The sequence below is a fragment of the Macaca thibetana genome, chromosome 19 (assembly GCF_024542745.1).
Source record: "Macaca thibetana thibetana isolate TM-01 chromosome 19, ASM2454274v1, whole genome shotgun sequence".
NCBI lineage: Eukaryota > Metazoa > Chordata > Mammalia > Primates > Cercopithecidae > Macaca > Macaca thibetana.
The window spans coordinates 10,684,855-10,712,750 of NC_065596.1; the positions used below are offsets into that span (position 1 = coordinate 10,684,855).

Below are 27,896 nucleotides of genomic sequence, written 5' to 3' on the forward strand. Positions count from 1 at the left end.
AACAATAGAAAGCACAGCTGTGCGAGGTGGCTCATGCCTGTAATCCTAGCACTTTGGTAGGCCAAGGCAGGTGGATCATGAGGTCAGGAGTTCAAGACCAGCCTGGGCAATATGGTGAAACCCCATCTCTACTAAAAATACAAAAATTAGCTGGGCGTGGTGGTGCATGCCTGTAATCCCAGCCACTTGGGAGGCTGAGGAAGGAAATTGTTTGAACCCAGGAGGTCGAGGTTGCAGTGAGCTGAGATCATGCCACTATACTCCAGCCTAGGTGGCAGAATGAAAAGCACATGGCATCATCATCAAATGCCAGGGTGAGGGAGAATCAATTAACTAGACTGTGAGTTCAGGCTGGCCGGGTGGGACTCTGAGCTCCCCTCCCATGCCCGCCCCTCTTCCCCCCAGCTCCCCCGCCCTGGCCACCTATCCTCACCTCATGGCTCGCAGCGCGAGGCGATAGGCCAGGTCGGGGTCATGAGGCAGCAGTGCAGTGAACAGGTAGCGGGCACAGGTGTGCATGGGCACGCTCTCCCGGAACAGCACCTCCCCGAAGCCACTGAAGGGACCCCCTGCAGGAATAGCCTGAGCTCAGTGCCCAGGTGTGGGCTTGCCTCAGCCCCTCCCCAGGTTTCACAAGACCCCAGGCTTTAAGTAGTGGGTGGGCTGGCCCCTGGGTAGAGTGGCTGTGGCTAGATGGGTCCCCAGGGGTAGGGGTTCAGGGCTGAGACTGAGACAAGCTCTGGGTAATACAAATAAAAGAGGAGGCCAGGCTGGGCGCAGTGGCTCATGCCTGTAATCCCAGCACTTTGGGAGGCCGAGGCAGGCGGATCACGAGGTCAGGAGTTCGAGACCATCCTGGCTAATAAGGTGAAACCCTGTCTCTACTAAAAATACAAAAAAAATTAGCCAGGTGTGGTGGCGGGCGCCTGTAGTCTCAGCTAGTCAGGAGGCTGAGGCAGGAGAATGGCGTGAACCCGGGAGCAGAGGCTGCACTGAGCCGAGATCGCGCCACTGCACTCCAGCCTGGGGGACAGAGCGAGACTCCATCTCAAAAAAAAGATAAAATAAAAGAGGAGGCCGGGACCGCGGCTCATGCCTGTAATCCCAGCACTTTGGGAGGCTGAGGCAGGAGAATCACTTGAACCCAGGAGGCGGAGGTTAGAGTGAGCCGAGATCGCGCCACTAGAAAAAAGGAAAAAAAAAAAGAAGAGACTCCAGGCACACTCCCAGGTGAGGAGCAGGGCTCAGATGCAAGGTGGGGCCAGAGGGTGGAGGTGGGGCTGCACCTGCCTTGGGGAGCGGGACCAGCGGCCAAGACCAGCAAGTCCGATAGCGTAGAGGGCCTGGAAGGGGCAGGGATAAGCGGCTCCCTGCGGCGCTAGGGGACGGAGTCTCACAACATACAGGCCAATAGGGCCAGGCCATGGGCGGGGCCCCTGAGGAACAGGCCGGGCCAGGGGCGGTGCCTAAGTTGCAGATGAAGGTGGGACGCCCTTGCTTTAACATCAGCCACTTGGCTCATTGGCTCCCGGGAGGGAAGGGGGCGGTGCCTCAGCACAAGCAGCAGTTACTGGCTGGCAGCACGCATTAGGTGGCGGGAAGAAGAGCCGGATCTCTCCTTTTAGAAACTGCCAAGGTATGAGTGGACGGTATGACCAGGAGGCGGGGCCAGGGGCGGGGCTGAGGCGGGGCCTCCCATCTTGCAGCAACCCGGCCGCTACAGGACCAGGGGCAGGACCCTACCTTTCAGGAACAGCCAGGCCTAGGGGCGGGGCCTCACCTTCCAGCAGCAGCCCCGCCTGTTTGCGCAGCACTTGCACCAACCGCTCATCCAATTCCACTTCCTCCAGCAGGGCCAGCAGCTGCTCCTCGTTGCGCACCACCTTGTCCTGGGCGTACAGCCCCTCCGGCAGGGCCCGCTGCTGCCCCAGCCCCAGCAGTGCCACCTCCAGCGCCAGCACCAAATAGGACTCTCCAGGGCTCCCGGGCACAGGCACGTGCTGGTAGGCCACCTTCCGCTTCTCGGGGCCTGAGTCTGGGGGAGACAGGGCCAGGGCTGCTGGAGACAGATCCCCTTCCCTAAGATCCCTGTAGCCCTTGGCCCCAAGCATGGAGACTTGGGCACAGGGTAGGTTTTAGAGGGAGCCCAGAAGCTCCCAGCACTCACGGGGTTGGGGGAGCGCGGGAGCCCCACCTTCTAGCAGCAGCTAGGCCTATGGTGGCCTCACTTTCAGGAGAAGCTAAGCTTACTGGCTCTGGGCACTGGCCAGGGGAGGTAGCCAAAGGTAGGGGCGTGGCCAAGGGTAAGAGTCTCAGAGTTAACTTATAGGGGTACTGGGCCAGGAGGCATGGCCAGCGAGGAGGGCTTGTCCCACCTCCTCCAAGAGTCCCCCATGTGAGTACCTGGGTAAAGGGTAAGTGTCTCCTCCTCCAGACGACAGGCCTCCAGGAGCGCCCTGCAGAGGCAGCCAATGGGGTCCAGGGGGTGCCCCACCCATCCTTCAGTGTTGGTGATGCAGGTGGAACCCTTCTGGAGCAGCTCTGCGGGTGGAAAGATGGGGCTCAATGCCCACACACCTGCCCAAGTCTCTAGGAGGGAGGGGTATTCCTCTTCTTGACCTGCCGTCCAGTCTAGCCCCATAATGCCCACCACCTGCTCACCCGATGGTCACCTTCAACTTTTTGTTTGAGGTGGGGTCTCGCTCTATTGCCCAGGCTGGAGTGCAGCAGCCTAATCATAGCTCACTACAGCCTCGACCTCTGGAGCTCAAGCGATCCTCCTGCTTCAGCCTCCCAGAGGGATTACAGGCATGGGCCACCATGCCTGGCCACTGGACGCTTTTTAAAACACCCAAAGTGTCATTCCCCTCCTCATTGCCCTTATTCCCTCTCCACCTCTCTGAAGATAAGGCCCCAACAGCCTTTAGGGCCCCCAAGGACCAGTATGAAGTTTTTTCATATACTGGTGACCTGTCTCATCTGGAAGCCAGTCCTCCAGCCTTGTCCTCCAAGCCACGTACTCTCTTCCCTCCTGGCTCCTGTTCACGGTTTCCTTCTATTCTGAGCACTTCCTCCACCCCCTTCTCCTGGGTAACTCCTGCACATTCTTTTTTTTTTTCTTTTTTTGAGACGGAGTTTCACTCTTGTTGCCCAGGTTAAAGTGCAATGGTGTGATCTCAGCTCACCGCAACTTCCAGGTACCTCCCAGTTCAAGCGATTCTCCTGCCTCAGCCTCCTGAGTAGCTGGGAATACAGGTACACGCCACCAGGCCTGGCTAATGTGTTTTGGATTTTTAGTAGAGATGGGGTTTCACTATGTTGGCCCGCCTGGTTTCAAACTCATGACCTCAGGCAATCTGCCTGCCTCCGCCTCCCAAAGTGCTGGGATTACAGGCATGAGCAACCTCGACCAGCCGTGCACATCCTTAAATACTCAGCTAATTAGCCACCTGGCTAATTTTTAAAATCTAGGTGCCTTTCACTGATGCTGCCAAGCCTGGTCAGAGCTCTGCTCAGGTCCCAGGGCCCCCATGTTTCCTCCATGACACGCTTTTCTTTGTTCAATTTCCTGACAGCTGATCCATCAACCCCATCAACCAGCTCTCTCAACTGGTGGCCTCCCTCCTGTCCCCCACCCCCATATCTAGTACACAATGTGGTTTTTGGGGCTGATACAGCCTCCTTCCCTCCCTCCCTTTCTTCCTTCCCCTCTCTCTCCCCCCCTCCCTCACCCCCTTTCTTTCCTCGTCTCTTTCTCCTCACTCTTTTCTCTTTTTTTTTTAATTTTTTGAGACGGAGTTTCGCTCTGTCACCCAGTAGAGTGCAGTGGTGTAATCTTGGCTCACTGCAACCAACCTCTGCCTCCCGGATTAAAGCAATTCTCATGCTGCAGCCTCCCCAGTAGCTGGGAATACAGGTGTGCGCCACCAAGCCTGGCTAATTTAAAAAATATTTTCAGTAGGACAGGCATGGTGCCTTATATCTGTAATCCCAGCACTTTGGGAGGCTTAGGTGGGTGGATCAAAAGGTCAGGAGCTCAAGACCAGCCTGGCCAACGTAGTGAAACCCTGTCTCTACTAAAAATAGAAAAATTAGCTGGGTGTGGTGGCGGGTGCCCGTAGTCCCAGCTACTCAGGAGGCTGAGGCAGGAAAATCGCTTGAACCGGGGAGGTGGAGGTTGCAGTAAGCCGAGATTGCACCACTGTACTCCAGCCTGGGTGACAGAACAAGACTCTGTCGCAAAAAAAACCAAAAAAAATTTGCCAGGCGCAGTGGCTCAAGCCTGTAATACCAGCACTTTGGGAGGCCAAGGCGGGCAGATCACCCGAGGTCAGGAGTTCGAGAACAGCCTCACCAACGTGGAGAAACCCCATTTCTACTAAAAATACAAAAAAAATTAGCCAGGCATGGTGGCGCATGCCTGTAATCCTAGCTACTTAGAAGGCTGAGGCAGCAGAATGGCTTGAACCTGGGAGGCGGAGGTTGCGGTGAGCCGAGATCGCTCTGTTGCACTGCAGCCTGGGCAACAAGAGCGAAACTCCCTCTCAAAAAAAAAAAAAAAAAAAAAAAAAAGAGAGGAAAAAAAAGAGATGAGGTCTTGCTCTGTCACCCAGGCTAGAGTGCAGTGGCACAATTATAGCTCACTGCACCCTTGAACTCCTGGGCTCAAGTGATCCTCCTGCCTCAGCCTCCAGAGTAGCTGGAACTACAGGTGTGAGCCACCATATCCAGTTAATTTTTTTTTTTGTAGAGACATTGTCTCACTGTGTTGCCCAGACTGATGTTGAACTCCTGGCCTCAAGCAATCCTACTGCCTTGGACTCCCAATGTGCTGGGGTCACAGGCACGAGTCCCCGTGCCCGGCTGAGGCTGACCTTTTTTCTGCTGCTTGTAGCTCTCCAGCTGATGCCGCCGCTGCAGCCGGAGCGTGTTGATGATGGCACTGGCCAGCCGCAGGGCTTGCCGGGGGTATCCGTGGGCACGCAGGGTGTCCACACGGGCGCAGGCAGTGGGGAAAGGTTCTCCCAGCCACAGTGGGCGGCCCTGGGGGTCGAAAGTCGGTTTGTCCCCACCCACGCTGCCTGTGAGGCTGGGCCCGTAGGAGTCACTGGCCAGGATCCTCTGCAGGTAGGCGTCATTCCAGTGCAGCTCTCCAGCCAGCAAGGCGCGGCCAAATACCGTGTGGCGGGGACTTGTGGCTGCCACCTCTTCCTCTTCCTCCGAGCCTGCAGAGAGGCACCCAACATGGCCCAGTGAGGGGTTTCCCTATAGCAGTTGAGCTGTGGCCACTTTCCCCACCAAGTACTAATTGGGGTTTAGGCCTGGGCAAAGCTATCAGCGTACACCATCTCCCCAGTCCTTGAAGCCACCCTTCGAAGATGCCTGTGTGGGCTGGGCATGGTGGCTCACACCTGTACTCCCAGCACTTTGGGAGGCCGAGGTGGGAGGATCACAGGAGGCCAGGAGTTCGAGACCAGCCTGGCCAACATGGCGACACCCCATCTCTACTAAAATTAACCCTGGCGTGGTGGTGCACGCCTGTAATCCCACCTACTTGGGAGGCTGAGGAATGAGAATTGCTTGAACCCGGGAGGCAGAGGTTGCAGTGAGCTGAGGTTGCGTCACTGCACTCCAGCCTGGGCATCAGAGTGAGACTGTCTCAAAAAAAAAAAAGGGAAGCATGTATGTGTTAGGAACTAACACTGATGGAAAACAGGTTGAGCAACTAACTGGCTATCTGTCTTTCTCTTCCTACTTGCTATTTTTCTTTTCTTTTTTTTTGAGACAGGGTCTCACTCTGTCGCCCAGGCTAGAGTGCAGTGGTGCGATCTCGGCTCACTGCAACCTCTGCCTCCCAGGCTCAAGCGATTATCCCATCTCAGCCTCCTGAGTATCTGGGATTCCAGGCGTGTGTCACCGCACCCAGCTAATTTTTGTATTTTTTGTAGAGACAAGGTCTCACCATGTTGCTCTGGCTGATCTCGAACTCCTGGCCTCAATGAATCTGCTTCCCTCAGCCTCCCAAAGTGCTGGGATTATAGGCGTGAGCCACTACGCCTGGCCTGTACTTGCTATACATTTTTTTTCCCTCTCTCCTCAATCTCTCTCTGTCTTCCCTCCTATCTACTCCTCTGTCTGCCTCTTCCCTCTCTCTATCCATCTCTGCCTCTCTTCACTTGTCTCTCTCTCCTCAGTATCTCACTTTCTCCTGTTTGAGTCCTCCTATCTTTTTTCCTCTCTCACCATCTCTTTGCTCCCATAACTAGTAGGAAGCCAAGCCAGACCAGCCCAGGACTGCAGGTGTTTTAAGCATTTTACTTCACTTGTCCACTTGGGCTGCCATTGCTCCTGCCCTCGGCACTCACTCTTTCCTGGCTGGACAAGTTGGGATTAGTCCTGGGAGGACAGCCAAGGACTGGGGTCCGCTTTGCTCTGCCCCACTCTCTGTCTCTCCTGGGAAGAGCACCATGATGATAAGTGGGGCCACAGTTAGTCGTGATGGTTTTGGGGGGGCATGGTAAAGACCCCTCTCTCCTACCTGGGATGGGGGCCACGGTGGGCTGCAGGCTGGGGCCGTCGAAGGAGTAGTTGCCTTCTTCCAGTGGGCACACGTCGAGCTTGTCCCACCTGCTGAGCAGCTGGAGCCAGCCTGCCCTTTCCTCTGGTTTGCAGTGGGGGCTCAGGACGACGCAAACCCACAGGGCCCCTGAGGAGGCACGGGGCAGGCTCAATATTCCTGCCAACAGTGGCAGTGACACACATTTCCGCAGTGCCCACTGTGTACCACTTGATGATATGCTAACCCCTCACCTCGACCCTCGGAAGTTGCAACCTACAGCCTTTACACCTTACAGACAAGCAAACTGAGGCACGGAGATGTAACACGGCTTGCACAGGCTCACACCGCTGGTAAATTAGAAGTTGGGATTAGAGGGTCAGGCGCAGTGACTCACGCCTGTAATCCCAGCACTTTGGAAGGCTGTGGTGGGCGGATTACCTGAGGTCAAGAGTTTAAGAACAGCCTGGCCAACATGGTGAAACCCTGTCTCTACTAATACAAAAAAAAAAAAAGCCGGGCACGGTGGCTCAAGCCTGTAATCCCAGCACTTTGGGAGGCTGAGACGGGCGGATCACAAGGTCAGGAGATCGAGACCATCCTGGCTAACACGGTGAAACCCCGTCTCTACTAAAAAAATACAAAAAACTAGCCGGGCGAGGTGGCGGGCGCCTGTGGTCCCAGCTACTCCGGAGGCTGAGGCAGGAGAATGGCGTAAACCCGGGAGGCGGAGCTTGCAGTGAGCTGAGATCCGGCCACTGCACTCCAGCCTGGGCGACAGAGCCAGACTCAGTCAAAAAAAAAAAAAAAAAAAAAAAAAAAAGCCGGGCATGGTGGTGGGCGCCTGTAATCCCAGCTACTTGGGAGGCTGAGGCAGGAGAATGGCTTGAACCCGGGAGGTGGAGGCTGCAATGAGATGAGATCACACCACTGCACTCCAGCCTGGGCAAAAAGAGCAAAGCTCCATCTCAAAAAAAAAAAAAAAAAAAAAAAAAAAAAAAAAAAGTTGGGATTACAACCCAGGCCTCTGTAGTCCTAGCTACTTGGGAGGCTGAGGCACATGAATCGCTTGAACCCAGGAGGCGGAGGTTGCAGTAAGCCGAGATCACACCACTGCCCTCCAGCCTGGGCAACAGAGTGAGACTCAATCTCAATAAATAAATAAATAAATAAATAAATAAATAAATACCAAACCAGGCCTCCAGACTCCTCTCAAGGTGTTTTGGGGTTTTCTGGGTAGCACTTATCACAATCTAACACAGGGGTCAGCAAAGTAGCAAACCACTGCCCATGGTGAAAACTGAACCACCCTTTATTTTTGATTAGCCTGTCTGCTAAGATTTATTTTTCCATTTTTATTTGTATTTGTTTTTATTTATTTATTTTTTGAGACAAGAGTCTCAGTCTGTCACCCAGGCTGGAGTGCAGTGGCGCAATCTCAGCTCACTGTAACCTCCACCTTGGGTTCAAGCGATTCTCCTGCCTTAGCCTCCCGAGTAGCTGGGATTACAGGCGTCTGCCACAATGCTCGGCTAATTTTTGTATTTTTAGTAAAGATGGGGTTTCACCATGTTGGCCAGTGATCTGCCCACCTCGGCCTCCCAAACTGCTGGGATTACAGGTGTGAACCACTGCAACTGGGCCTATTTTTCCATTTTTAAATGGTCAGGGAAACAAAACCAAAAGATTATTTTGCAACTTGTGGGAATAATATAAAATTCAAATACATTAATAAGTATCCATAAATAAAGCTGGTCTTTAAAAAACTTTGAGACAGCGTCTCACCATGTTGTCTAAGCTGCACTCAAACTCCTGGGCTCAAATAATCCTCCTGCCTCAGCCTTCCAAGTAGTTGGAAGTACAGGATCCCACCACTGTGCCAAGCCCCTTTTTGTTGTTTTTGTTGTTGAGACAGGGTCTTGCTCTGTTGCCCGGGCTGGAGAGCACTGGCATGATCGTGGCTCACTGCAGCTTCAACCTCCAGGGCCCAAGTGATCCCCCTACCTGCCTGCAAAGTGCTGGGATTACAGGTGTGAGCCACCGCACCTGGCCTCCCAGCTCTTAAATAAAGTTTTACTGAAATGCCACCATGCCCATTTGGTATATATGTCTGTGTCTGCTTTTTTTTTTACTATAATGGACAGAGTTAGGTTGTCATGACAGAGATCAAATGGCCTGCAGGGCTGAATAACATTAACTCTGCAGCTCTTACAGAAAACATGTGTTGGCCGGGTGTGGTGGCTCACGCCTGTAATCCCAGCACTTTGGGAGGTCGAGGTGGGTGAATCACGAAGTCAGGAGTTCGAGACCAGCCTGATCAACATGGTGAAACACCGTCTCTACAGGTGGCATGCGCCTGTAATCCCAGCTACTCAGGAGGCTGAGGCAGGAGAATCACTTGAACCCAGGAGGCGGAGGCTGCAGTGAGCCAAGATTGTGCCACTGCACTCCAGCCTGGGAGACAGGGTGAGACTCTGTATGAAAAGAGAAAAAAAAAAAACAAAAAACCAAACATATGTCAGCTTGGTGTGGTGGCTCACGCCTGTCATCCCAGCACTTTGAGAGGCCAAGGCCAGAGGATCACTTGAGCCCAAGAGTTTGAGGTTACAGTGAGCCATGATTGTGCCACTATACTTCAGCCTGGGCACACAGTGAGATCCTGTCTCTAACAAAAGAAAAAAAAGAAAGAAAACATGTAGGCTGGGCGTGGTGGTTCATGCATGTCATCTCAGTACTTTGGGAGGCTGGGCGAGAGGACTGCTTGAGTCCAGGAGTTCAAGACCAGACTTGGCAAGATAGTGAGACCCTGTCTCTTCAAAAAATTAAAAATTAGCTGGATGTGGTGGTGTGCACCTGTAGACCCAGCTACTTGGGAGGCTGAGGTGTAGGATAACTTGAGTCTGGGAGGCAGAGGTTGCAGTCAGCCGAGATTGTGGCACTGCATGCCCGCCTGGGCAATAGCGTGAGACCCTGTCTCAAAACAAAGAAAACATGTGTATCAACCCCTGGGCCAATGACATTTGATTGCCTGTGCCTCCTATCAGATCCACGTGAACAGGATTTTCACTCTCTTGTTCTCTGCTGACCACCAGTTCCCAGTACCATGCCTGGCACTTTAGAGGCGCTCATACATGTTTGCCAAACGAATGGAGGGCGGATTCAGGGAACAGACCCCAATTTCGGAGTGGGCCAGCCCCCATGGGAGCCGAAGTCCCAGTGTCCACCACGCACCGGGGTTCGGGCCTCACCCAGCTCATCCCAGAGCTGCCGGCACTTGTCCGTCATGCCGGCGCCCTGCTGCCGCCACAGGGCCAGGCGCGGGTCCTGCAGGAACTGCTCGGTCATGAGGATCAGCATGCGCGCTCCGTTGGAGTCCCGCATTCGCAGCATCTCCCGCACCTGTGCCGGGGACAGGGTGGTGAGGAAGGGCTGGGCGTCCACCGGGGCCTTCTGCACCCCGTGCCCCGCCGGTCCGCACGGCACCTTGCTGAACATGGAGCGCAGCTGCTGGCTAGCCCCGTAGTAGCCGCCGTTGGACAGCAGTTGCTTCACCTGCTCCTGGATCTGCTCCTCGTCCAGGTGCCAGCAGTTGGCGTCCTCGATTCCTGCGCCAGCGGTGGGGTCTGGGGCGCCTGTGGGGAGGGAGGGAAAGGAAGCTGAGGCTGGGACTGGGGTTGGGGGTTGCGGAGAGATAGCGACTGCCCCTGCCATCTGTCCTTTTTTTTTTTTCTTTTTTTTCTTTTTTTTTTCTTTTTGAGACGGAGTTTGGCTCTTCTGGCCCAGGCTGGAGTGCTGTAGCACCATCTTCACTGACTGCAACCTCTGTCGCCCGGGTTCAAGTGATTCTCCTGCATCAGCCTCCCAAGTAGCTGGGATTACAGGCACACCCCATCACACCTGGCCAATTTTTTTGTTATTTTTAGTACAGGTGGGATTTCACCATGTTGGTCAGGCTGGTTTCAAACTCCTGACCTCAGGTGATCCACCCACCTTGGACTCCCAAAGTGCTGGATTACAGGCATGAGCCACCGCACCTGACCCATCTATCCGTTCTTCCAAGTCACCCAACCCATTCCAAAGTTCCATCCATCCCACCTAAACCCCACCCACCCACTTGTCCATCCCACCCGAACATCTATTTATCTATTTATCCATCCATCCATCCCTCCATCGATCCATCTATCTCGTCCTAAACATGACTAGCTCATTCAACCATTTTCTCATTCATCCACTTAGTCATCTGATATGGTTTGGTTCTGTGTCTCCACCCAAATCTCATGTTGAATTATGATCCCCAGTGTTGGAAGTGGGGCCTGGAGGGAGGTGATTGGATCATGGGGATGGTTTCTAACGGCATAGCACCATCCCTTTAGTGTTGTCTCATGATAGAGTTCTCATGAGATCTGGTTGTTTGAAAGTGTATAGCATCTCCCCCTTTGCTCGCTCTCTCCTGCCAGCCATGTGAAGATGTGTTTGCTTCTCCTTCACCTTCTGCCATGATTGTAAGTTTCCTGAGGCCTCCCCAAATGCAGAAGCCTGTGTAGCCTGCAGAACTATGAGCCGATTAAACCTGTTTATTTTAAATTACCCCATTTCAGGTATGTCTTCATAGCAGTGTGAGAACAGAATAATACATCACCCATCCAATCCATTCATCTATCTCACCTGAAACACAACACACCCACACACCCACCCATCCATCCACCCATCCATCCATCCATGCATCCATCCATCCGTGCATCCATCCATCTATCCAACCATCCATGCATCCATCCATCCATCCATGCATCCATGCATCCATCCATCCATCCATGCATCCATGCATCCATCCATCCATCCAGCCGTGCATCCATCCATGCATCTGTGCATCCATCCATCCATCTGTGCATCCATCCATCCATCCGTGCATCCATCCATCCATGCATCCGTCCAACCATCCATCCATCCATCCATCCATGCATCCATCCATGCATCCATGCATCCATGCATCCATCCATCCATCCATCCATGTATCCATCCATCCATCCATACATATATCCATCCATCCATCCATGCATCCATGCATCCATCCATCCATCCATGCATCCATCCATCAGTGCATCCATCCGTGCATCCATCCATGCATCCGTGCATCCATCCATCCATCTGTGCATCCATCCTTCCATCCATCCATCCATGCATGCATCCATCCATCCATCCATCTGTGCATCCATCCTTCCATCCATCCATCCATGCATGCATCCATCCATCCATCCATGTATCCATCCATCCATCCATGTATCCATCCATCCATCCATCCATCCATCCATCCATCCATCCATCCATCCATGCATCCATCCATCCATCCATCCATCCATCCATCCATCCATCCATCCATCCATCCATCCATCCATCCATCCATGTATCCATCCATCCATCCATCCATCCATCCATCCATCCATCCATCCATCCATCCATCCATCCATCCATCCATCCATCCATCCATCCATCCATCCATCCATCCATGTATCCATCCATCCATCCATGCATCCATCCATCCATCCATCCATCCATCCATCCATCCATCCATCCATCTTGTCCAAAACACCACCAGCTCATTCATCCATTTGCTCCTTTATCCACTGAGTCATCCATCCAATCCATCTATCTCACCCGTAATAATATCCATCCAACCATCCATCCATCCACCCACCCACCCATCTTGCCCAAAACACCAGGAGCTCCTTCATCCATTTGTTCATTAATCCATTTACTTATCCATCCAATCTATTCATCTATCTCTCCTGAAACACTACACATCCATCCATCTACCCATCCACCCATTCATTTACCCATCCCACTCAAAACACCACCCACCCATCTGTTTACTCATCTGTCTCACCTGAAACACCACCCGCTCATCCACCCCGACCCAAGTCATGACAGTATCTATCTACTTGGCCGTGTCCCCCATATTCATACCCCTTAAACAACCACCTACCCCATCAGTCCATCATCCACCCTACCCATAATTCCCACCCACCTACTCATCTTATTGATTTATCTGCCCACTCACCCCTTTTAGCTTTCCAATCCACGTGAACCAACCACTCAGAATACCCACCCTCCCATCTGTCCACTGACTCATACAAGTACACTATCCACCCCACCCAATAACTATCATCCAATAACTAACCCTAGTTATCTAGGTGATAACTATTAGTTATCACCCAGTAACTAACCCTAACTCTCTATTCTTCCATTAAACCATCCATTCATTATCAAACCATCCATTCATATGTACCTCTCAAAACACCCACTATCCCATTCGTCCATCTATCCACCCTACACAAAGCGCCTGCCCACTTGGCCCACCCACAATGTTGATCCACATATATGAACCTTCCATTCACCCATCAACTCACTCCCAATCCATGTACCCATTGGATCTTTCATTCTTTTACTGACTTCATCTGTCCACCACTATCAGTCTACCTTAAGCCCACTAGTCAAAGCCCTCGCCACCCAACCACTTATCCTCACCTCCAATCACCATCAATTCCGTCCTTCCCTTCTTTTCTTTTTTTTTCTTTTTTAGTCAGGGTCTCAGTCTGTCATCAGGTTGGAGTTTTAGTGGCGTGATCATAGCTGACTGCAGCCTTTACCTCCCAGGCTCGTGATCCTCCCATCTCAGCTTCCCAGGTATCTACAGGTGTGCATGTGCCATCACACCCAGCTACTTCTGTTTATTTTTTGTAGCTCACTATTTTGCCCAGGCTGGTCTTGAACTGCTGGTCTCAAGTGATCCTCCTTCCTCAGCCTCCCAAAATGCTGGGATTATATGTATGAGCCACCATACTCGGCTTCCAATTCCCATTCACCTAACGGCATTCTTTTTTTTTTTTTTTTTTTTTTTTTTTTTGAGACGGAGTCTCGCTCTGTCACCCAGGCTGGAGTGCAGTGGCCAGATCTCAGCTCACTGCAAGCTCCGCCTCCCGGGTTCCCGCCATTCTCCTGCCTCAGCCTCCCGAGTAGCTGGGACCACAGGCGCCGCCACCTCGCCCGGCTAATTTTTTGTGTTTTTAGTACAGACGGGGTTTCGCCGTGTTAGCCAGGATGGTCTCAATCTCCTGACCTAGTGATCCGCCCGTCTCGGCCTCCCAAAGTGCTGGGATTACAGGCTTGAGCCACCGTGCCCGGCCAAACCTAACGGCATTCTTAATATCCCGTCCAGGCCAGGCATGGTGGCTCACGCCTGTAATCCCAGGACTTTGGGAGGCTGAGGCAGGTGGATCACCTGAGGTCAGGAGTTCAAGACCAGCCTGGCCAACACGGTGAAACCCCCATCTCTACAAAAATACAAAAATTAGCCGGGCATCATGGTGTGTGTCTGTAATCCCAGCTACTCGGGAGGCTGAGGCAGGAGAATTGTTTGAACCCAGGAGGCAGAGGTTGCAGTGAGCTGAGACTACACTACTGCACTCCAGCTTGGGTGACAGAGGAAGACTCGATCTCAAAAAAAAAAAAAAAAAAAAAAAAAAAATCCCACACCCACCCATTCGTTTTTCCACACCATCAGTTGTCCCCAGCGCCTGATCATGAACACTTTTTTCTTTTTGGAGACAGGGTCTCACTTTATCTCCCAGGCTGGAGTGTAGTGGCATGATCTCAGCTCACTGCAACCTCCGCCTCCCGGGTTCAAGCAATTCTCCCACCTCAGCCTCCTGAGCGGCTGGGACTACAGGCACCCGCCACCACGCCTGGCTAATTTTTGTATTTTGGTAGAGATGGGGTTTTGCCATGTTGTCCAGGCTGGTCTCGAACTCCTGACCTCAACTGATTCGCCCACCTCGGCCTCCCAAAGTGCTGGGATTGCAGGTGTGAGCCCCTGTGCCCGGCCAATCATGAACACTTTCTGTGCCCACCCAGCACCTCCCTCCATCATCCATCCATGCCTCCACCTTCTACTCGTCTTCCCCATCCTAGCTAGGCAGCCCAAGCCCCTCAGAACCCCCCCAAACCATCTCAGCCCTCACCACACCTCCTGGTGTATCCCCTCACCCATATTGCCTCTGACACCCACAAATGTCCCACATTCCCCTCACGTCCCCCTCCTCTCCTCCCACACCCAGGATGCTCCATCGATTGACACCCCCAGCCCTGGGGCTGGACCTCCCACTTGCCCTCTAACACAGGCTCTCCCCTCCTGCCCTCGCCCTCCGCCCATAGGCTGATTTGCAACTACTCATCAGTCCTGTGGCCAGATGATATCTGGGATCTGCCACTCACCAGGTGGATGACCTCAGATGATGCAGGCCATGGCGCGTTTTCCGCCCCCCGCCCCCACAACTTCCTGTCAGTAAGTGACCAGTGCTGGGCACACAGCAAGTGGCGTGGCTGTGCGCTTGGGCATCCTCTCCCCACCAGACCCCCGGGGTGCCCTTACCATGCACCAAGTTGATCTCAGAGCCCAGCAGGAGGATCTCATCAGCCAAGCGCTGAGCGGTGGGCAGCACCTCAGTGTGGTGGGCGCTGATGAGGTATTGCACGAACTTCTGCAGCTGGTCCCGGTTCATCTGGGAGAGCGTCTCGGAGATGGGCAGCCGTAGCTCCACCTGGCGGGCGTGCCGAATGCGGTACAGGGACAGGGCCACGACGTGGGCGCAGTAGAAGAGGTCGCGGTTGTCACAGCCGCAGCTCACCGACGTGATCTTGCAGCGATCAAAGCTGATGGAGACGTGGTAGAGGCGCTCGGGCTCTCCAGGACCCCCCGGCTCGCGGATGTTTCCACTCAAATGGAATCCTAAGATCAAAGCCAAACCGTCCCATCTGTGTCATCCCAGAGACAGGCGGTGTTTGTGACGCACCGCAAGACCCAGTTGCAAAGCCCAGCCAAGTCACTTCACTAGTGCAAGTCACTTCACTCTCTTTGCTTTTTTTTTTTGAGACAAAGTCTCGCTCTGTGGCTCAGGCTGGGTGCAGTGCTGCAACCTGGGCTCACTGCAACCTCTGCCTCCCAGGTTCAAGTGATTCTCCTGCTTCAGCCTCCCGAGTAACTGGGATTACAGACGCACACCACCACGCCAGGCTAATTTTTTTTTTCTTTTCTGAGACAGAGTTTTGCTCTTGTTGCCCAGGCTGGAGTGCAATGGCACAAACTCGGCTCACCGCAACCTCCACCTCCCAGGTTCAAGTGATTCTCCTGCCTCAGCCTCCTGAGTAGCTGGGATTACAGGCATGTGCCACCATGCCCGGCTAATTTTTGTATTTTTAGTAGAGATGGGGTTTTGCCATGTTGGTCACGTTGGTCTTGAACTCCTGACCTAGTGATCTGCCTGCCTCGGCCTCCCACAGTGTTGGGATTACAGGCGTGAGCCCCCAAGCCCAGCCCAACACTTGCTTTTAATTATGAATAATAGTATCATAGCCACGTCATTGAAGGTGGTTTTCTGAATCCCTGGGTTACAATGAATACGGCCAGGGCTTCAGGAGCCCCTCAGTTTCCTAAGACGATGCCAAAGGCCTATGGCGTTCGGGGCAAGGGGCTGATGAAGTAAGCCAGGGACCAGGTCTCCCCTTCACTTCCCCTGCCCCTCCCTGGGCAGCCCAGGTGCCAGGCTCATCTGGCTGGTTCGGCAGCTGAGGCCCAGCCTGGGTCATGCAGGGAGATGGTTTCCTCATACCAGCTGGAGGTGGCAAGGAGCCTGTGGTCAGCCGGACCATGTCCCAGCAAAGCGGCTCCAAGTCAGAGCCCACGGAGGGTCATCTCAGCCCAGCCTCGGCCTCCAGCTGGGAGAAATGGCCTGCTGCCGCCGGAGATCTGGAGTCCCAGGCCTCACTTGTTTTCTGGCTCAGCCTCTATTGGTCCCGTTCTGAGTCCAGCTGCCTGAGGTCTAAGGCCCTTCCACTGTTCTCATTACATCTCCCCCAGTCTCTGCAGCCCTTTTGTTTTCTTAGCTTGAGGTCTGAGCCCACCCCTCACAGCTGATCCTAAACTGCTACTTGGCCGGGCATGGTGGGGCACGCCTGTAATCCCAGTACTTTGGGAGGCTGTGGCAAGACGATCTCTTGAACCCAGGAGTTGGAGACCAGCCTGGACAACAGAGTGAGTCCAGGTCTCTACAAAAAACTTAAAAACTAGTCGAGTGTGGTGGTCTATGCCTGTGGTCCCAACTACTCAGGAGGCTGAGGTGGGAGGATCACTGGAGCTCAGATGTTTGTGGCTGCAGTCAGCTATTATCACACCACTGCACTCCAGTCTAGGCAACAGAGTGAGACCCTACCTCTTTTTTTTTTTTTCCTTTTGAGACAGAGTCTCTCTCTTTTGCCCAGGTTGGAGTGCAATGGCGTGATCTTGGCTCACTGCAACCTCTGCCTCCCAGGTTCAACTGATTCTCCTGCCTCAGCCTCTCAAGTAGCTGGGATTACAGGCACGCACCACCACACCTGGCTAATTTTTGTATTTTTAGTAGAAATGGGGTTTTACCATGTTGGCCAGGCTGGTCTTGAACTCCTGACCTCAGGTGATCCACCCGCCGAGGCCCCACAAAGTGCTGGGATTACAGGTGTGAGCCATGGTGCCCGGCTGAGACCCTATCTCTTAAAAAAAAAAAAAATTTGGCCAGGCGTGGTGGCTCACGCCTGTAATCCCAATACTTTGGGAGGCTGAGGCAAGCAGATCACGAGGTCAGGAGATCGAGACCATCCTGGCTAACACGGTGAAACCCCGTCTCTACTAAAAAATGGAAAAAATTAGCTGGGCGTGGTGGTGGGCACCTGTAGTCTCAGCTACTCGGGAGGCTGAGACAGGAGAATGGCGTGAACCTGGGAGGCAGAGCTTGCAGTGAGCCGAGCTCGTGCCACTGCACTCCAGCCAGGGCGACAGAGCGAGACACCATCTCAAAAAAAAAAAAAAAAATTCTAGGCCAGGCATGGTGGCTCACACCTGTAATCCCAGCACTTTGGGAGGCTGAGGTGGGTGGATCACCTGAGGTCAGAAGTTCAAGGCCAGCCTGGCCAACATGGTGAAACTCCATCTCTACAAAAATACAAAAATTAGCCAGGCATGATGGCAGATGCCTGTAGTCCCAGCTACTCGGGAGGCTGAAGCAGGAGAACCGCTTGAACCCGGGAGGCGAGGTTGCAGCGAGCCGAGATTGTGCCACTGCACTCCAGCCTAGGCAACAGAGCGAGACTCCATCTTGAAAAAAAAAAAAAGAACTCTAAACTTCTACTCTATATTCCCACCTCAGCCCTGTCGCCTTAGGTCTAAGACCATTGCCCAAAAGTAGCTCTAATCCTTTGAAATCCCAACCTCTCTGCCTGAGGTCTAAGACTCTCACCTCTGGCTCTAAAGCTTTGTGTCCAACTCCCACCTGGGCCCCGCTGCCTGAGGTCTAGGATCATTCTTACCTCTGGCTCTAAAGCCCTGACCCAAAGCATCACTGCTCTCAGCCCGAGGTCTGGAGCCTCCTCTCACTTCTGGCTGACAGCTGCTCCTCTGATCCTTACCTGGGACCTGCTCTTCTCCCCATCTCACTACTTCATTCCCCGTTCCCCAGCTCAGCAGCCTGAGGTCTAGGACTCTAGAAGCACTTTCTACCTTCAGCTCATAATCCCGAACCCGACCCCATCTGGGCCTGAAGCCTGAGGTCTGGCACCTTCACCACCGTGTCTCAACCTCTATCCTCATCCGTAGAGTGCCCTCACCCATCTTCCTTTTTTTTTTTTCTTTTTTCTCTTTGAGACAGGGTCTCACCCTGTAACCCAGGCTGGAGTACAGTGGTACAATCAGAGCTTATTGCAGACTCGAACTCTCGGGCAAAAGTGATCCTCTTGCCTTGGCCTCCCATGTAGATGTGACCACAAGCACCCACCACCATACCCAGCTCATTTTTTGATTTTTTTTTGGGCAGACAAGGTCTCACTGTGTTGCCCAGGCTGGTCTTGAACTCTCGGCCTCAAGCCATCTTCTTGCCTTGGCCTCCCAAAATATTGAGATCACAGGTGTGAACCACCACATCTGCCCTCACCCCTCCTTTACATGGGCTCTGCTGCCTAAGTTCTGGGATCTCCCCTCCCCTGATTTCTGGTTCACCATCCTCTCCCCTACCCCCTTGTCTAAACCCTGCTGTCTGGGTTCTAGGGTGATCCTTGAGCTTTTGCTCAAAACATCTTGTACAGGCTGGGCGTGGTGGCTCATGCCTGTAATCCCAACACTTTGGGAGGCCGATGCAGGCGAATCACAAGGTCAGGAGTTCGAGTCCAGCCTGGCAAACATGGTGAAACCCCGTCTCTACGAAAAATACAAAAATTAGCCGGGTGTGGGGGTGCACCCCTGTAATCCCAGCTACTCAGGAGGATGAGGCAGGAGAATCGTTTGAAGCTGGGAGGCAGAGGTTGCAGTAAGCCAAGATCGCATCACTGCACTCCAGCCTAGGCAACAGAGCGAGACAATCTCAAAAAAAAAAAAATCTTGTACAATCCTACCTGGGCCTCGAAGCCTGAGGTCTGTAACCTCGCATCCCCTGGCCCCAGGCCTCCCTCCAACTCCCCCATTTCCAGGCCTGGTATGGACCTCCTGTCCTCCCTGGCAGGAGCGGGGGACAAAGACTCACCCACTTGCAACACGCGGTCCACGGCCCCGCTCTGGAGCAGGTGCAGCCCACGGGTAAAGGGCACCCGGGCGTCGTGCTCGCCCTCTGGGGGCGGGTAACCCAGCGACGAGTACATACATATTTCCCGTTCACTGCGTGGAAACGACCAAAACACGATGCGCTTCTGGACCGGCTCAGGCACCCGGGAGAACCGCTCCTCCACCTGTAGGAAGGGCCACTGGGTTAGGAGCCTGGGGTTGATGTAATCTCAGCACTTTGGGAAGCTGAGGTGGGAGGATCGCTTGAGGCCAGGAGTTCGAGACCAGCCTGGGCAACATAGAGAGGCTCCCGTGTTTACAAAAAAACTGGCCGGGACGATGGCTCACGCCTGTAATCCCAGCACTTTGGGATGCTGATGCAGGCAGATAACCTGAGGTCAGGAGTTCAAGACCAGCCCGGCCAACATGATGAAACCCTGTCTCTATTAAAAATACAAAAGTTAGCCGGGTGTGGTGGTGCACGCCTGTAGTCCCAGCTACTCGGGAGGCTGAGGCAGGAAAATCGCTGGAAGCTGGGAGGCAGAGGCTACAGTGAGCTGAGATCCCACCACTCCAGCCTGGGCGACAGAGGGAGACTCCATCTCTTAAAAAAACAAAACAAACAAACAAACAAACAAACAAAAAAACACACAAAAAAGTAGCCAGGCATGGTGGCATGCGTCTGGAATCCCAGCTACTTGGGAGGGTGGGGCAGGAGGGTCACTTGAGGCCATGAGTTTGAGGCTGCAGTGAGCTATGATTGCACTAGCTGCAGTCCAGCCTGGGCAAAAGAGCAAGATCCTGTCTCAAAAAAAAAAAGGTCAGGGCAGTGGCTCATGTCTGTAATTCCAGCACTTTGGTTTTTTTTTTTTTTTTTTTTTTTTTTTTTTTTTTTTTTTTTGAGACGGAGTCTTGCTCTGTCACCCAGGCTGGAGTGCAGTGGCCGGATCTCAGCTCACTGCAAGCTCCGCCTCCCGGGTTTACGCCATTCTCCTGCCTCAGCCTCCCGAGTAGCTGGGACTACAGGCGCCCGCCACCGCGCCCGGCTAGTTTTTTTTTGTATTTTTAGTAGAGACGGGGTTTCACCATGTTAGCCAGGATGGTCTCGATCTCCTGACCTCGTGATCCGCCCGCCTCGGCCTCCCAAAGTGCTGGGATTACAGGCTTGAGCCACCGCGCCCGGCCAATTCCAGCACTTTGGGAGGCCAAGGCAGGTGGAGCCCTGGAGCTCAGGAGTTGGAGAGCAACCTGGCCAACAGGGCGAAACCCAAAAATACAAAAATTAGCCAGGCATGGTGGCATGCATCTATAATCTCAGCTACTTGGGAGGCTGAGGCACGAGAATCACTTGAACCCAGGAGGTGGAGGTTGCAGTGAGCCAAGATCGTGCCACTGCACTCCAGTCTGGGCCACAGAGCGAGACTCCGTCTTGAATAAATAAATAAATAAATAAATAAATAAATACGTAAAAATGAAAAAAGAGAGAAACCAGGCTTGAATCCTAGTTTTGCTATTTAGGAGCACTGTGACCCCAGGAAGTCACTTGGCCTCAGTGTTCTCAGGTGTAAAATGGGGAGGTCCACGGCACCAACCTCTTGAGGATTGTGGAGAGTAAATATGTGTTATGGTTGTAAAGAGCTTACAATAACACCTGGCCCATAGTTAGCATTCTGGAACTTTCTTGCAGTTTCTCTCCTGGATCCTCCTACCTGCAGGGTCCTGGGATTCTGGTGTAAGATCTTCCCATCCACCAGGCTTTGATGGAGCAGGAAGAAGTTAGGAAAAAGGAATAGGCCGGGCACGGTGGCTCACGCCTGTAGTCCCAGCACTTTGGGAGGCCAAGGTGGGCGGATCACGAGGTCAGGAGATCGAGACCATCCTGGCTAACACGGTGAAACCCCATCTCTACTAAAAATACAAAAAAATTAGCCGGGCGTAGTGGTGGGCGCCTGTAGTCCCACCTACTCGGGAGGCTGAGGCAGAAAAATGGCGTGAACCCGGGAGGCGGAGCTTGCAGTGAGCCGAGATTGCACCACTGCACTCCAGCGTGGGCGACTGAGCGAGACTCGTCTCAAAAAGCAAAAAAGAAAAGAAAAAAGTGATAATAATGATTAAGGTGCCCATCTTGACTGGACACCTGTAATCTCAGCACTTTGGGAGGCTGAGGCAGCAGCATCGCTTGAGCTCAGGCATTCCAGACCAACGTGGGCAACATAGTGAGACCCCATGTCTATACACATGCACAAAATTAAAAATTAGCCAGGTGTGGTAGTGCGCGTCTGGAATCCCAGCTACTCAAGAGGCTGAGGCAGGAGGACTGCTTGAGCCCAGGAGTTTGAGGCTGCAGTGAGTTATGACTGTGTCACCGCGCTCCAGCCTGGGTGACTAAGCAAGACCCTGCCTCAAAAAAAAAAAAAAAAAAAAGGCCGGGCGCGGTGGCTCAAGCCTGTAATCCCAGCACTTTGGGAGGCCGAGACGGGCGGATCACGAGGTCAGGAGATCGAGACCATTCTGGCTAACGTGGTGAAACCCCGTCTCTACTAAAAAAAAAAAAAAAAAAAACAAAAAACTAGCCGGGCAAGGTGGTGGGCGCCTGTAGTCCCAGCTACTCGGGAGGCTGAGGCAGGAGAATGGCATAAACCCGGGAGGCGGAGCTTGCAGTGAGCTGAGATCCGGCCACTGCACTCCAGCCTGGGCGACAGAGCGAGACTGCGTCTCAAAAAAAAAAAAAAAAAAGAAAGAAAAGAATGCACACAGTGTGCTGAATGCTTTATGTATGTAATTTCCAAATTCTCACAGCCACCTAGTGTGAGCTTGTCCAACCCACGTCCCACGGCCCTGGCCCATGATGACTTTGAATGCAGGCCAACACAAATTCGTAAGCTTTCTTAAAACATTATAAGATGGGTGCGGTGGCTCATGCCTGTAATTCCAGCACTTTGGGAGGGAGGCTGAGGTGGGCAGATCACTTGAGGTCAGGAGTTTGAAACCAGCCTGGCCAACATGGTGAAGCCCCATCTCTACTAAACATACAAAAATTAGCTGGGCACGGCGGCCCACACCTGTAGTCCCAGGTACTCAGGAGGCTGAAGCGGGAGAATTGCTTGAACCCAGGAGGTGGAGGCTGCAGTGAGACGAGATGGTGTCACTTGCACTCCAGCCTTGGCAACAGACTGAGAGTCTGTCTCAAAAAAAAAAAAAAAAAAATTTTTAAGCTCATCAGCTATTGTGTTAGTGTATTTTATATGTGGCCAACGATGGTTCTTCCAGTGTGGCCTAGGGAAGCTAAAAGATTGGACACCCTTGATGGCGCATTGATACTAAATCATGACCTTGTTTTATAGCTGGGAGAATCTGAGACTCAGTGGGGTGAATTCACTTGTTCAAGGTCTCAGAGCTGTGAGTTCTTTCAACTCCTAAGACAGACTCTGTCGTTCCTCAGTTTCCCTTCCATGCCCCATCCCTGGGAGGGGGCCCCAGGAGGGGAGGGGGTGTCCTGGCCACCGCTGTGGGCTCTGGGCAATGCAATGAGCTGGCTGAGCCTGCCTTCCAATCTGGACTTGCTATTCCCTGGCTGGGTGACCTTGGGCAAGTTTCTCAACTTCTCTGTGCCCCAGTTTCCTCAAAGTGGGAACGAGAACAACTCCCAAAGGGTTGCAGAGGATTCCATGAGCTTCTGTGGGCTCGGCTTGGCCAGGGCAGGTTTGTGGGAGACTTGGAGATGGTTTTCAGATTATTCTGTGTGTCTTACATGCAATGAAGGGGCAGCGGACCTCCTTAGCCCCCACTCCCACCTGGGTTTCTAGGGGAAGTGGGAGAGGCAATGACCAGCCCAGGCCTCAGGGACAGTTGGCAGATGACTAAGGAGGGATTTTCCAGTCCATGAATCAGAGCCTGCCCGTCCACACTTGGCCCAAACCCATCTGTCCAGGCCGACTTCCTAACTCCAGAGAGACCGGGCAGGAAAGAACGCCCTCTGAAGCTGGACAGAGGATAGAGCCCGTGTGTGCTTCCTGTTCAGGTCTGGGCCATGTCTCCAGCTCCTTGGGGGCCCACACTGAAGCTGAAAAAGGGGACTTAAAGGGCCCCCAGCTCTGGGACATTCTGGCAGTGCCCCCAGAAGCCAAAGAAGAGAGGTTCTAGGTGCACCTGTCCCGGGACCACCACCCAGGCTCCGCCCCTGCTGTTTTCCTCTGGGAAGGGATAGGATAGGATAGGGAGGATGAGTGGGGGAGGAGGAGGGACCCTGGCACTTGAGTAATCCCTGCTGCAAGCCAGAAGCTGGGCAGCCCTGAGAGAGGAATCTGGAGGAGTAGAGAGGGGTCCCCAAGGAACAGGTGGAATCTGGAGGCCTGAGGGCAGGAATGAATGGGGAAAAAAGGGGTGTCTTGAGCTGGAATCTGGAGAGATGGGGGAGTTATTTACTTGGGGTGTAGGATAGGGAGCTGGAGAGCAGGAATGGGGTAGTGTGTCTCTAGGGGCTATGATGGAGGGAGACAGGGTGTCCCCAAGCGGGGGGCTGAAGACTGAATGGGGTGCCCTGATTGGAGAACAAATATGCGGTAGGAAAAGAGGGGTACCATTGGGGGATGAGGTGGGAAAAGAGGGGTGCCTGGCGTTGTAGGCGGACCATGGGGGCCGGATCTCAGACATCTGGGGTTGGTAGGAGAAGAAGGAAGTGTCCTGACTTGGGATCTGGGGCGCTGAGGGGCAGAGATGGCAGAGAAGGGATGGGGATGGGTTACTGGGTTTGAAGGACAGAAATAGGAGGATGAAGGGGTATTTCCGGGCAGGGTTAAGGGTCCTGGGGGTGGAATCTAAGGGGGTGTCTCTGATTGGGGTAGCTCTGGAGTCTGGGGATCGGGGAGGAGAAGATAGGTAGGGAAGGCGTTGGGGGTGCGTCCCTGTCCCTGCCCCCGCCCCCTTCCCCCGCGGTCACCTGCTCGAAGGCCCAGCTCTCGGCTACCCGCTTGGCGCTGAGGTCCAGCAGCGCCTCGGGCCGGCCCTGGCCACGCGCGGCCCCAGCCCCAGCATCGCGCTCGTCGGGTTCCACGGGGCAGCCCCGGCTCCGCTTGGCCGCGGGGGGTTCCATCCGGCCGGGCCGGGGCGGGGCCTCTCTGGGGGGGGTCGGTCCGATGCCCGTTCCGCTTCGTCGGCTCCCGCGGCCCCTGCCCGCCTTTCCGTCCGTCCTCTGCTCTTGGCCGCCCCGGGACCCCAGCCGCACCCACCCCCGACCCGCGCCGGGCCGGCCGGGTGATGCGGCCCCTTTAAGACTCTTCACAACAATGAAGCTGCTTCGGCCGCCGCTTTAGCTCCGCCGTGGTCCCGCCCCCGCCGCCGGTCCCCATTGGCACCCCCCTCGGCCTCCGCGGCTCTCCCTCGCCATTGGCTGCGCCGCCAGACCCCTCTCCAAGCCTCGCTGTTCACTCGATGACTGCGATGCCAGTCTTTTCGTGTTTACCCAACCAGAGCGCGAAGCGAGGGAAGCTGTCAATCACGGGGCACCAGAGGCCAATCAGAGCGGGAGGACCCCCGCGGCCCAGGCCTTATGCGGAGTTTCGGGGCGGGCCCGGGGTTCATTCACAACATTCCTCCCCCGCCTCCCTTGGGCTGGACTACGCGCCCCGGGCTGCTGGAGCTGCGCCCACACACGGCTTTGTTTACTGAGGGTCGCTTCCGGGCGCCGCGAGGGGACAATCAACATAGCCCGGCCGGTGAGCGAGACGGAGCAGCGGGATCCCTTGGCAGTGGCTCAGCCCCTCGTCCCTCCGAGCTGTGCGACCTGAGAAACTCACTCAACCTCTCTGGGCACTGGCTCAAGTTTTGGGTCTGTTGGGGGCGGAGGGGTCGCAGGCTCACTGAGGGAGCTCATGTGGGCCGTGGACCCCCTCTCCAGAAACAGCTCGGTTATGGGGTTCATGGGTCATCCCTTGAGCCTCAAAACTAGTACCCCGCCCCTCCTTTCCATGCCCTAGATACTACCTTGGGTCATGTGAAATTGCTAATTTTGTTACCATTTTTGGCCTGTTAAAATGGCAATTCCATGAGGTTCAGTCTAACACTTATCAAACCCCAGCACCTCTGAGCATTTTTTCTGACTCAGCTTGTCTAGGCCACCATCTCTGGCCTGGAAGCCGGCCATGGCTTCCATCACCCGTCCCGTCCCGGCTCCTTGCCAGTGTCCTCAGAGAACCCTGCATTTTCCCTTCCTCATACTTCTCACCATTACCATTTATTTATCTGTTTTGGCGTTTTGTTTTTGTTTTTGAGACCGCCCAGGCTGGGGTGCAGTGGTGCGATCTCGGCTCGCTGCAACCTCCGCCTCCCAGGTTCAAGTGATTCTCCTGCCTCAGCCTCCCAAATAGCTGAAATTACAGGCGCCCACCACCACGCCCGGCTAATTTTTGTGTTTTTGGTAGAGACGGAGTTTTGCCATGTTGGCCAGGCTGGTCTCGAACTCCTGACCTCAAGTGATCCGCCTTTGGTGGTTGCTTAATTTCGATCTCTCCCTCTCCACTTTGAGCCTCAGGAGGCAGGAGTTTGTCTCATCTGTGCTTTACTGTACTGACAGCACCTGGAAGGTAGGCGCTCAACCTAGTTGGTTGAATGCACCAACCAACTCATGCTTTGCCTCCATTCAGTTAAATGATAGGCACAGCAGGAAAAAAAAAAAAGAAAAACAACAGTGATTATCCGCCCATCCATATGGAAGCACTCGCTTTTTCCTGGAGAAACTTTTGAGTCTCACAGCTGCCCCTCTGGCCAGTCTTCACCCACTCCCCCCGCCACCCCCTCAATTAATTGAACTCCCCTGTAGACCTGTACTGTCCAGTATGGTCACCAATGGTCTCTGAGCCCTTGAAATGGGACTGGCTGGAATTAGGTTGTGCTGGAAGGGTAAAATACAGAGTGGATTTTGGAGACATAGCAGGAAGGGAACGAGGAAAAATGTTTCTTTTTTTTTTTTGAGACGGAGTGATTTCGGTTCACTGCAACCTCTGCCTCCTGCGTTCAAGCGATTCTTCTGCCTCAGCCTCCTAATTATCTGGGACTACAGGCACCCACCACCACGCCCAGCTAACTTCTGCATTTTTAGTAGAGTTGGGGTTTCACAATATTGGCCAGGCTGGTCTCGAACTCCTGACCTTCTGATCCGCCTGCCTTGGCTTCCCAAAGTGCTGGGATTCCAGGCATGAGCCACCACACCCGGCCTAAAATGTTTCATTAAGAATGTTTGGCCAGGCGTGGTGGTTCACGCCTGGAATCCCAGCACTTTGGGATGGTGAGGTGGGAGGATCACTTGAGCCCAGGAGTTTGAGACCAGCCTGGGCAACATGGGGAAAACACATCTCTATTTAAAAAATAAGAAAATTAGCTGGGCTTGGTGGCACAAGCCGGTAGTCCCAGCTACTCTGGAGGCTGAGGCAGGAGGATCTCTTGAGCCCAAGGGGTCCGGGCTACAGTGAGATATGATTTTATCACTGTGCTCAAGCCTGGGTGACAGAGTGTGACCATCTCAGAAAAAAAAAAAAAAAAAAAACGAGGCCAGGCAAGGTGTCTCACGCCTATAGTCCCAGCACTTTCAAAGGCTGAGGCAGGTGGATCACCTCAGGTCTGGAGTTTAAGACCAGCCTGGCCAACATGGTGAAACCCCATCTCTACCAAAAATACAAAAATTAGGGCCTGGCACAGTGGCTCACGCCTGTAATCCCAACACTTTGGGAGGCCAAGGCGGGTGGATCATGATGTCAGGAGATTGAGACCATCCTGGCTAACACGGTGAAACCCCGTCTTTACTAAAAATACAAAAAAATTAGCCAGGCGTGGGGGTGGGCACCTGTAGTCCTAGCTACTTGGGAGGCTGAGGCAGGAGAATGGCATGAACCCGGGAGGCAGAGTTTGCAGTGAGCTGAGATCGTGCCACTGCACTCCAGCCTGGGAATAGAGCAAGACTCCGTCTCAAAAAACAAAACAACAAAAATTAGCCGGGCGTGGTGGCGGGCGCCTGTAATCCCAGCTGCTTGGGAGGCTGAGACAGGAGAATCACTTGAACCCGGGAGGCAGAGTTTGCAGTGAGCCAAGATTGCACCACGGCACTCCAGCCTGGGCAACAGACTGAGACTCTGCTTCAAAAAAAAAAAAAAAAAAAAAGAACAAAAGAAAACAAATGTTTAGTGTTACTAATGTGTTGAAATTATATTTTAGACAAATTTGGTTTAACACATTATTAAAATTGATTTCATACATTTCCTTTTACATAGGGACATTTAAATTACATATGTAAGCTGGGCACGGTGGCTCGGGGTTGTAATCCCAGCACTTTGGAAGGCCAAGACGGGCAGATTATCTGAGGTCACGAGTTTAAGACCAGCTTGGCCAACATGGTGAAACCTAAAAAAATTAGCCAGGCATGGTGGTTTGCGCCTGTAATCCCAGCTACTTGGAAGGCTGAGGGAGGAGAATCGCTTGAACCTGGGAGGCGGGCCTTGCAGTGAGCGGAGATCACACCACTGTACTCCAGCCTGGGTGAAAGAGTGAGACTCCATCTCAAAAAATAATAATAAACAAAATAAAGTAAAATAAAATAAAATAACGTGACAGGGCACAGTGGTTGGTGCCTGTAAACCTAGCACTTTGGGAGGCTGAGGGGGGAGCAGTACTTGAGCCCAGGAGTTCGTGACCAGGCTGGGTAACACAGTGAGATGCTATCTCAAAAATAACTAACTA

At 53.5% G+C, this 27,896-nt stretch overlaps 1 protein-coding gene and 1 long non-coding RNA gene across 3 annotated transcripts in view; one reads left to right on the forward strand and one right to left on the reverse strand.

The window, feature by feature from the left end:
* The window catches only part of ZSWIM4 (zinc finger SWIM-type containing 4), a 38,318-nt gene extending 13,828 nt beyond the window's left edge, over window positions 1-24,490 (reverse strand). The window contains exons 1-10 of one of the 2 annotated variants that reach the window (XM_050770069.1): window positions 24,109-24,490; window positions 19,153-19,354; window positions 14,982-15,338; window positions 10,040-10,188; window positions 9,805-9,955; window positions 6,539-6,706; window positions 4,875-5,225; window positions 2,404-2,541; window positions 1,781-2,035; window positions 434-569 (exon numbers count right to left, since the gene is read on the reverse strand). In XM_050770069.1, the coding sequence (XP_050626026.1) occupies window positions 434-569; window positions 1,781-2,035; window positions 2,404-2,541; window positions 4,875-5,225; window positions 6,539-6,706; window positions 9,805-9,955; window positions 10,040-10,188; window positions 14,982-15,338; window positions 19,153-19,354; window positions 24,109-24,261 (2,060 nt within the window). In that variant the 5' untranslated portion in view covers window positions 24,262-24,490. Of the gene's footprint in view, window positions 1-433; window positions 570-1,780; window positions 2,036-2,403; window positions 2,542-4,874; window positions 5,226-6,538; window positions 6,707-9,804; window positions 10,189-14,981; window positions 15,339-19,152; window positions 19,355-24,108 lie in introns of both variants that reach the window. The other variant, XM_050770068.1, reaches the window with a different exon arrangement.
* On the forward strand, window positions 565-9,777 carry LOC126942919 (uncharacterized). Its single transcript, XR_007721647.1, has 4 exons — window positions 565-1,636; window positions 1,851-2,003; window positions 6,771-6,909; window positions 8,472-9,777. It is a non-coding gene; the product is annotated as an uncharacterized LOC126942919 (long non-coding RNA).
* Window positions 24,491-27,896: the final 3,406 nt, after the last annotated feature.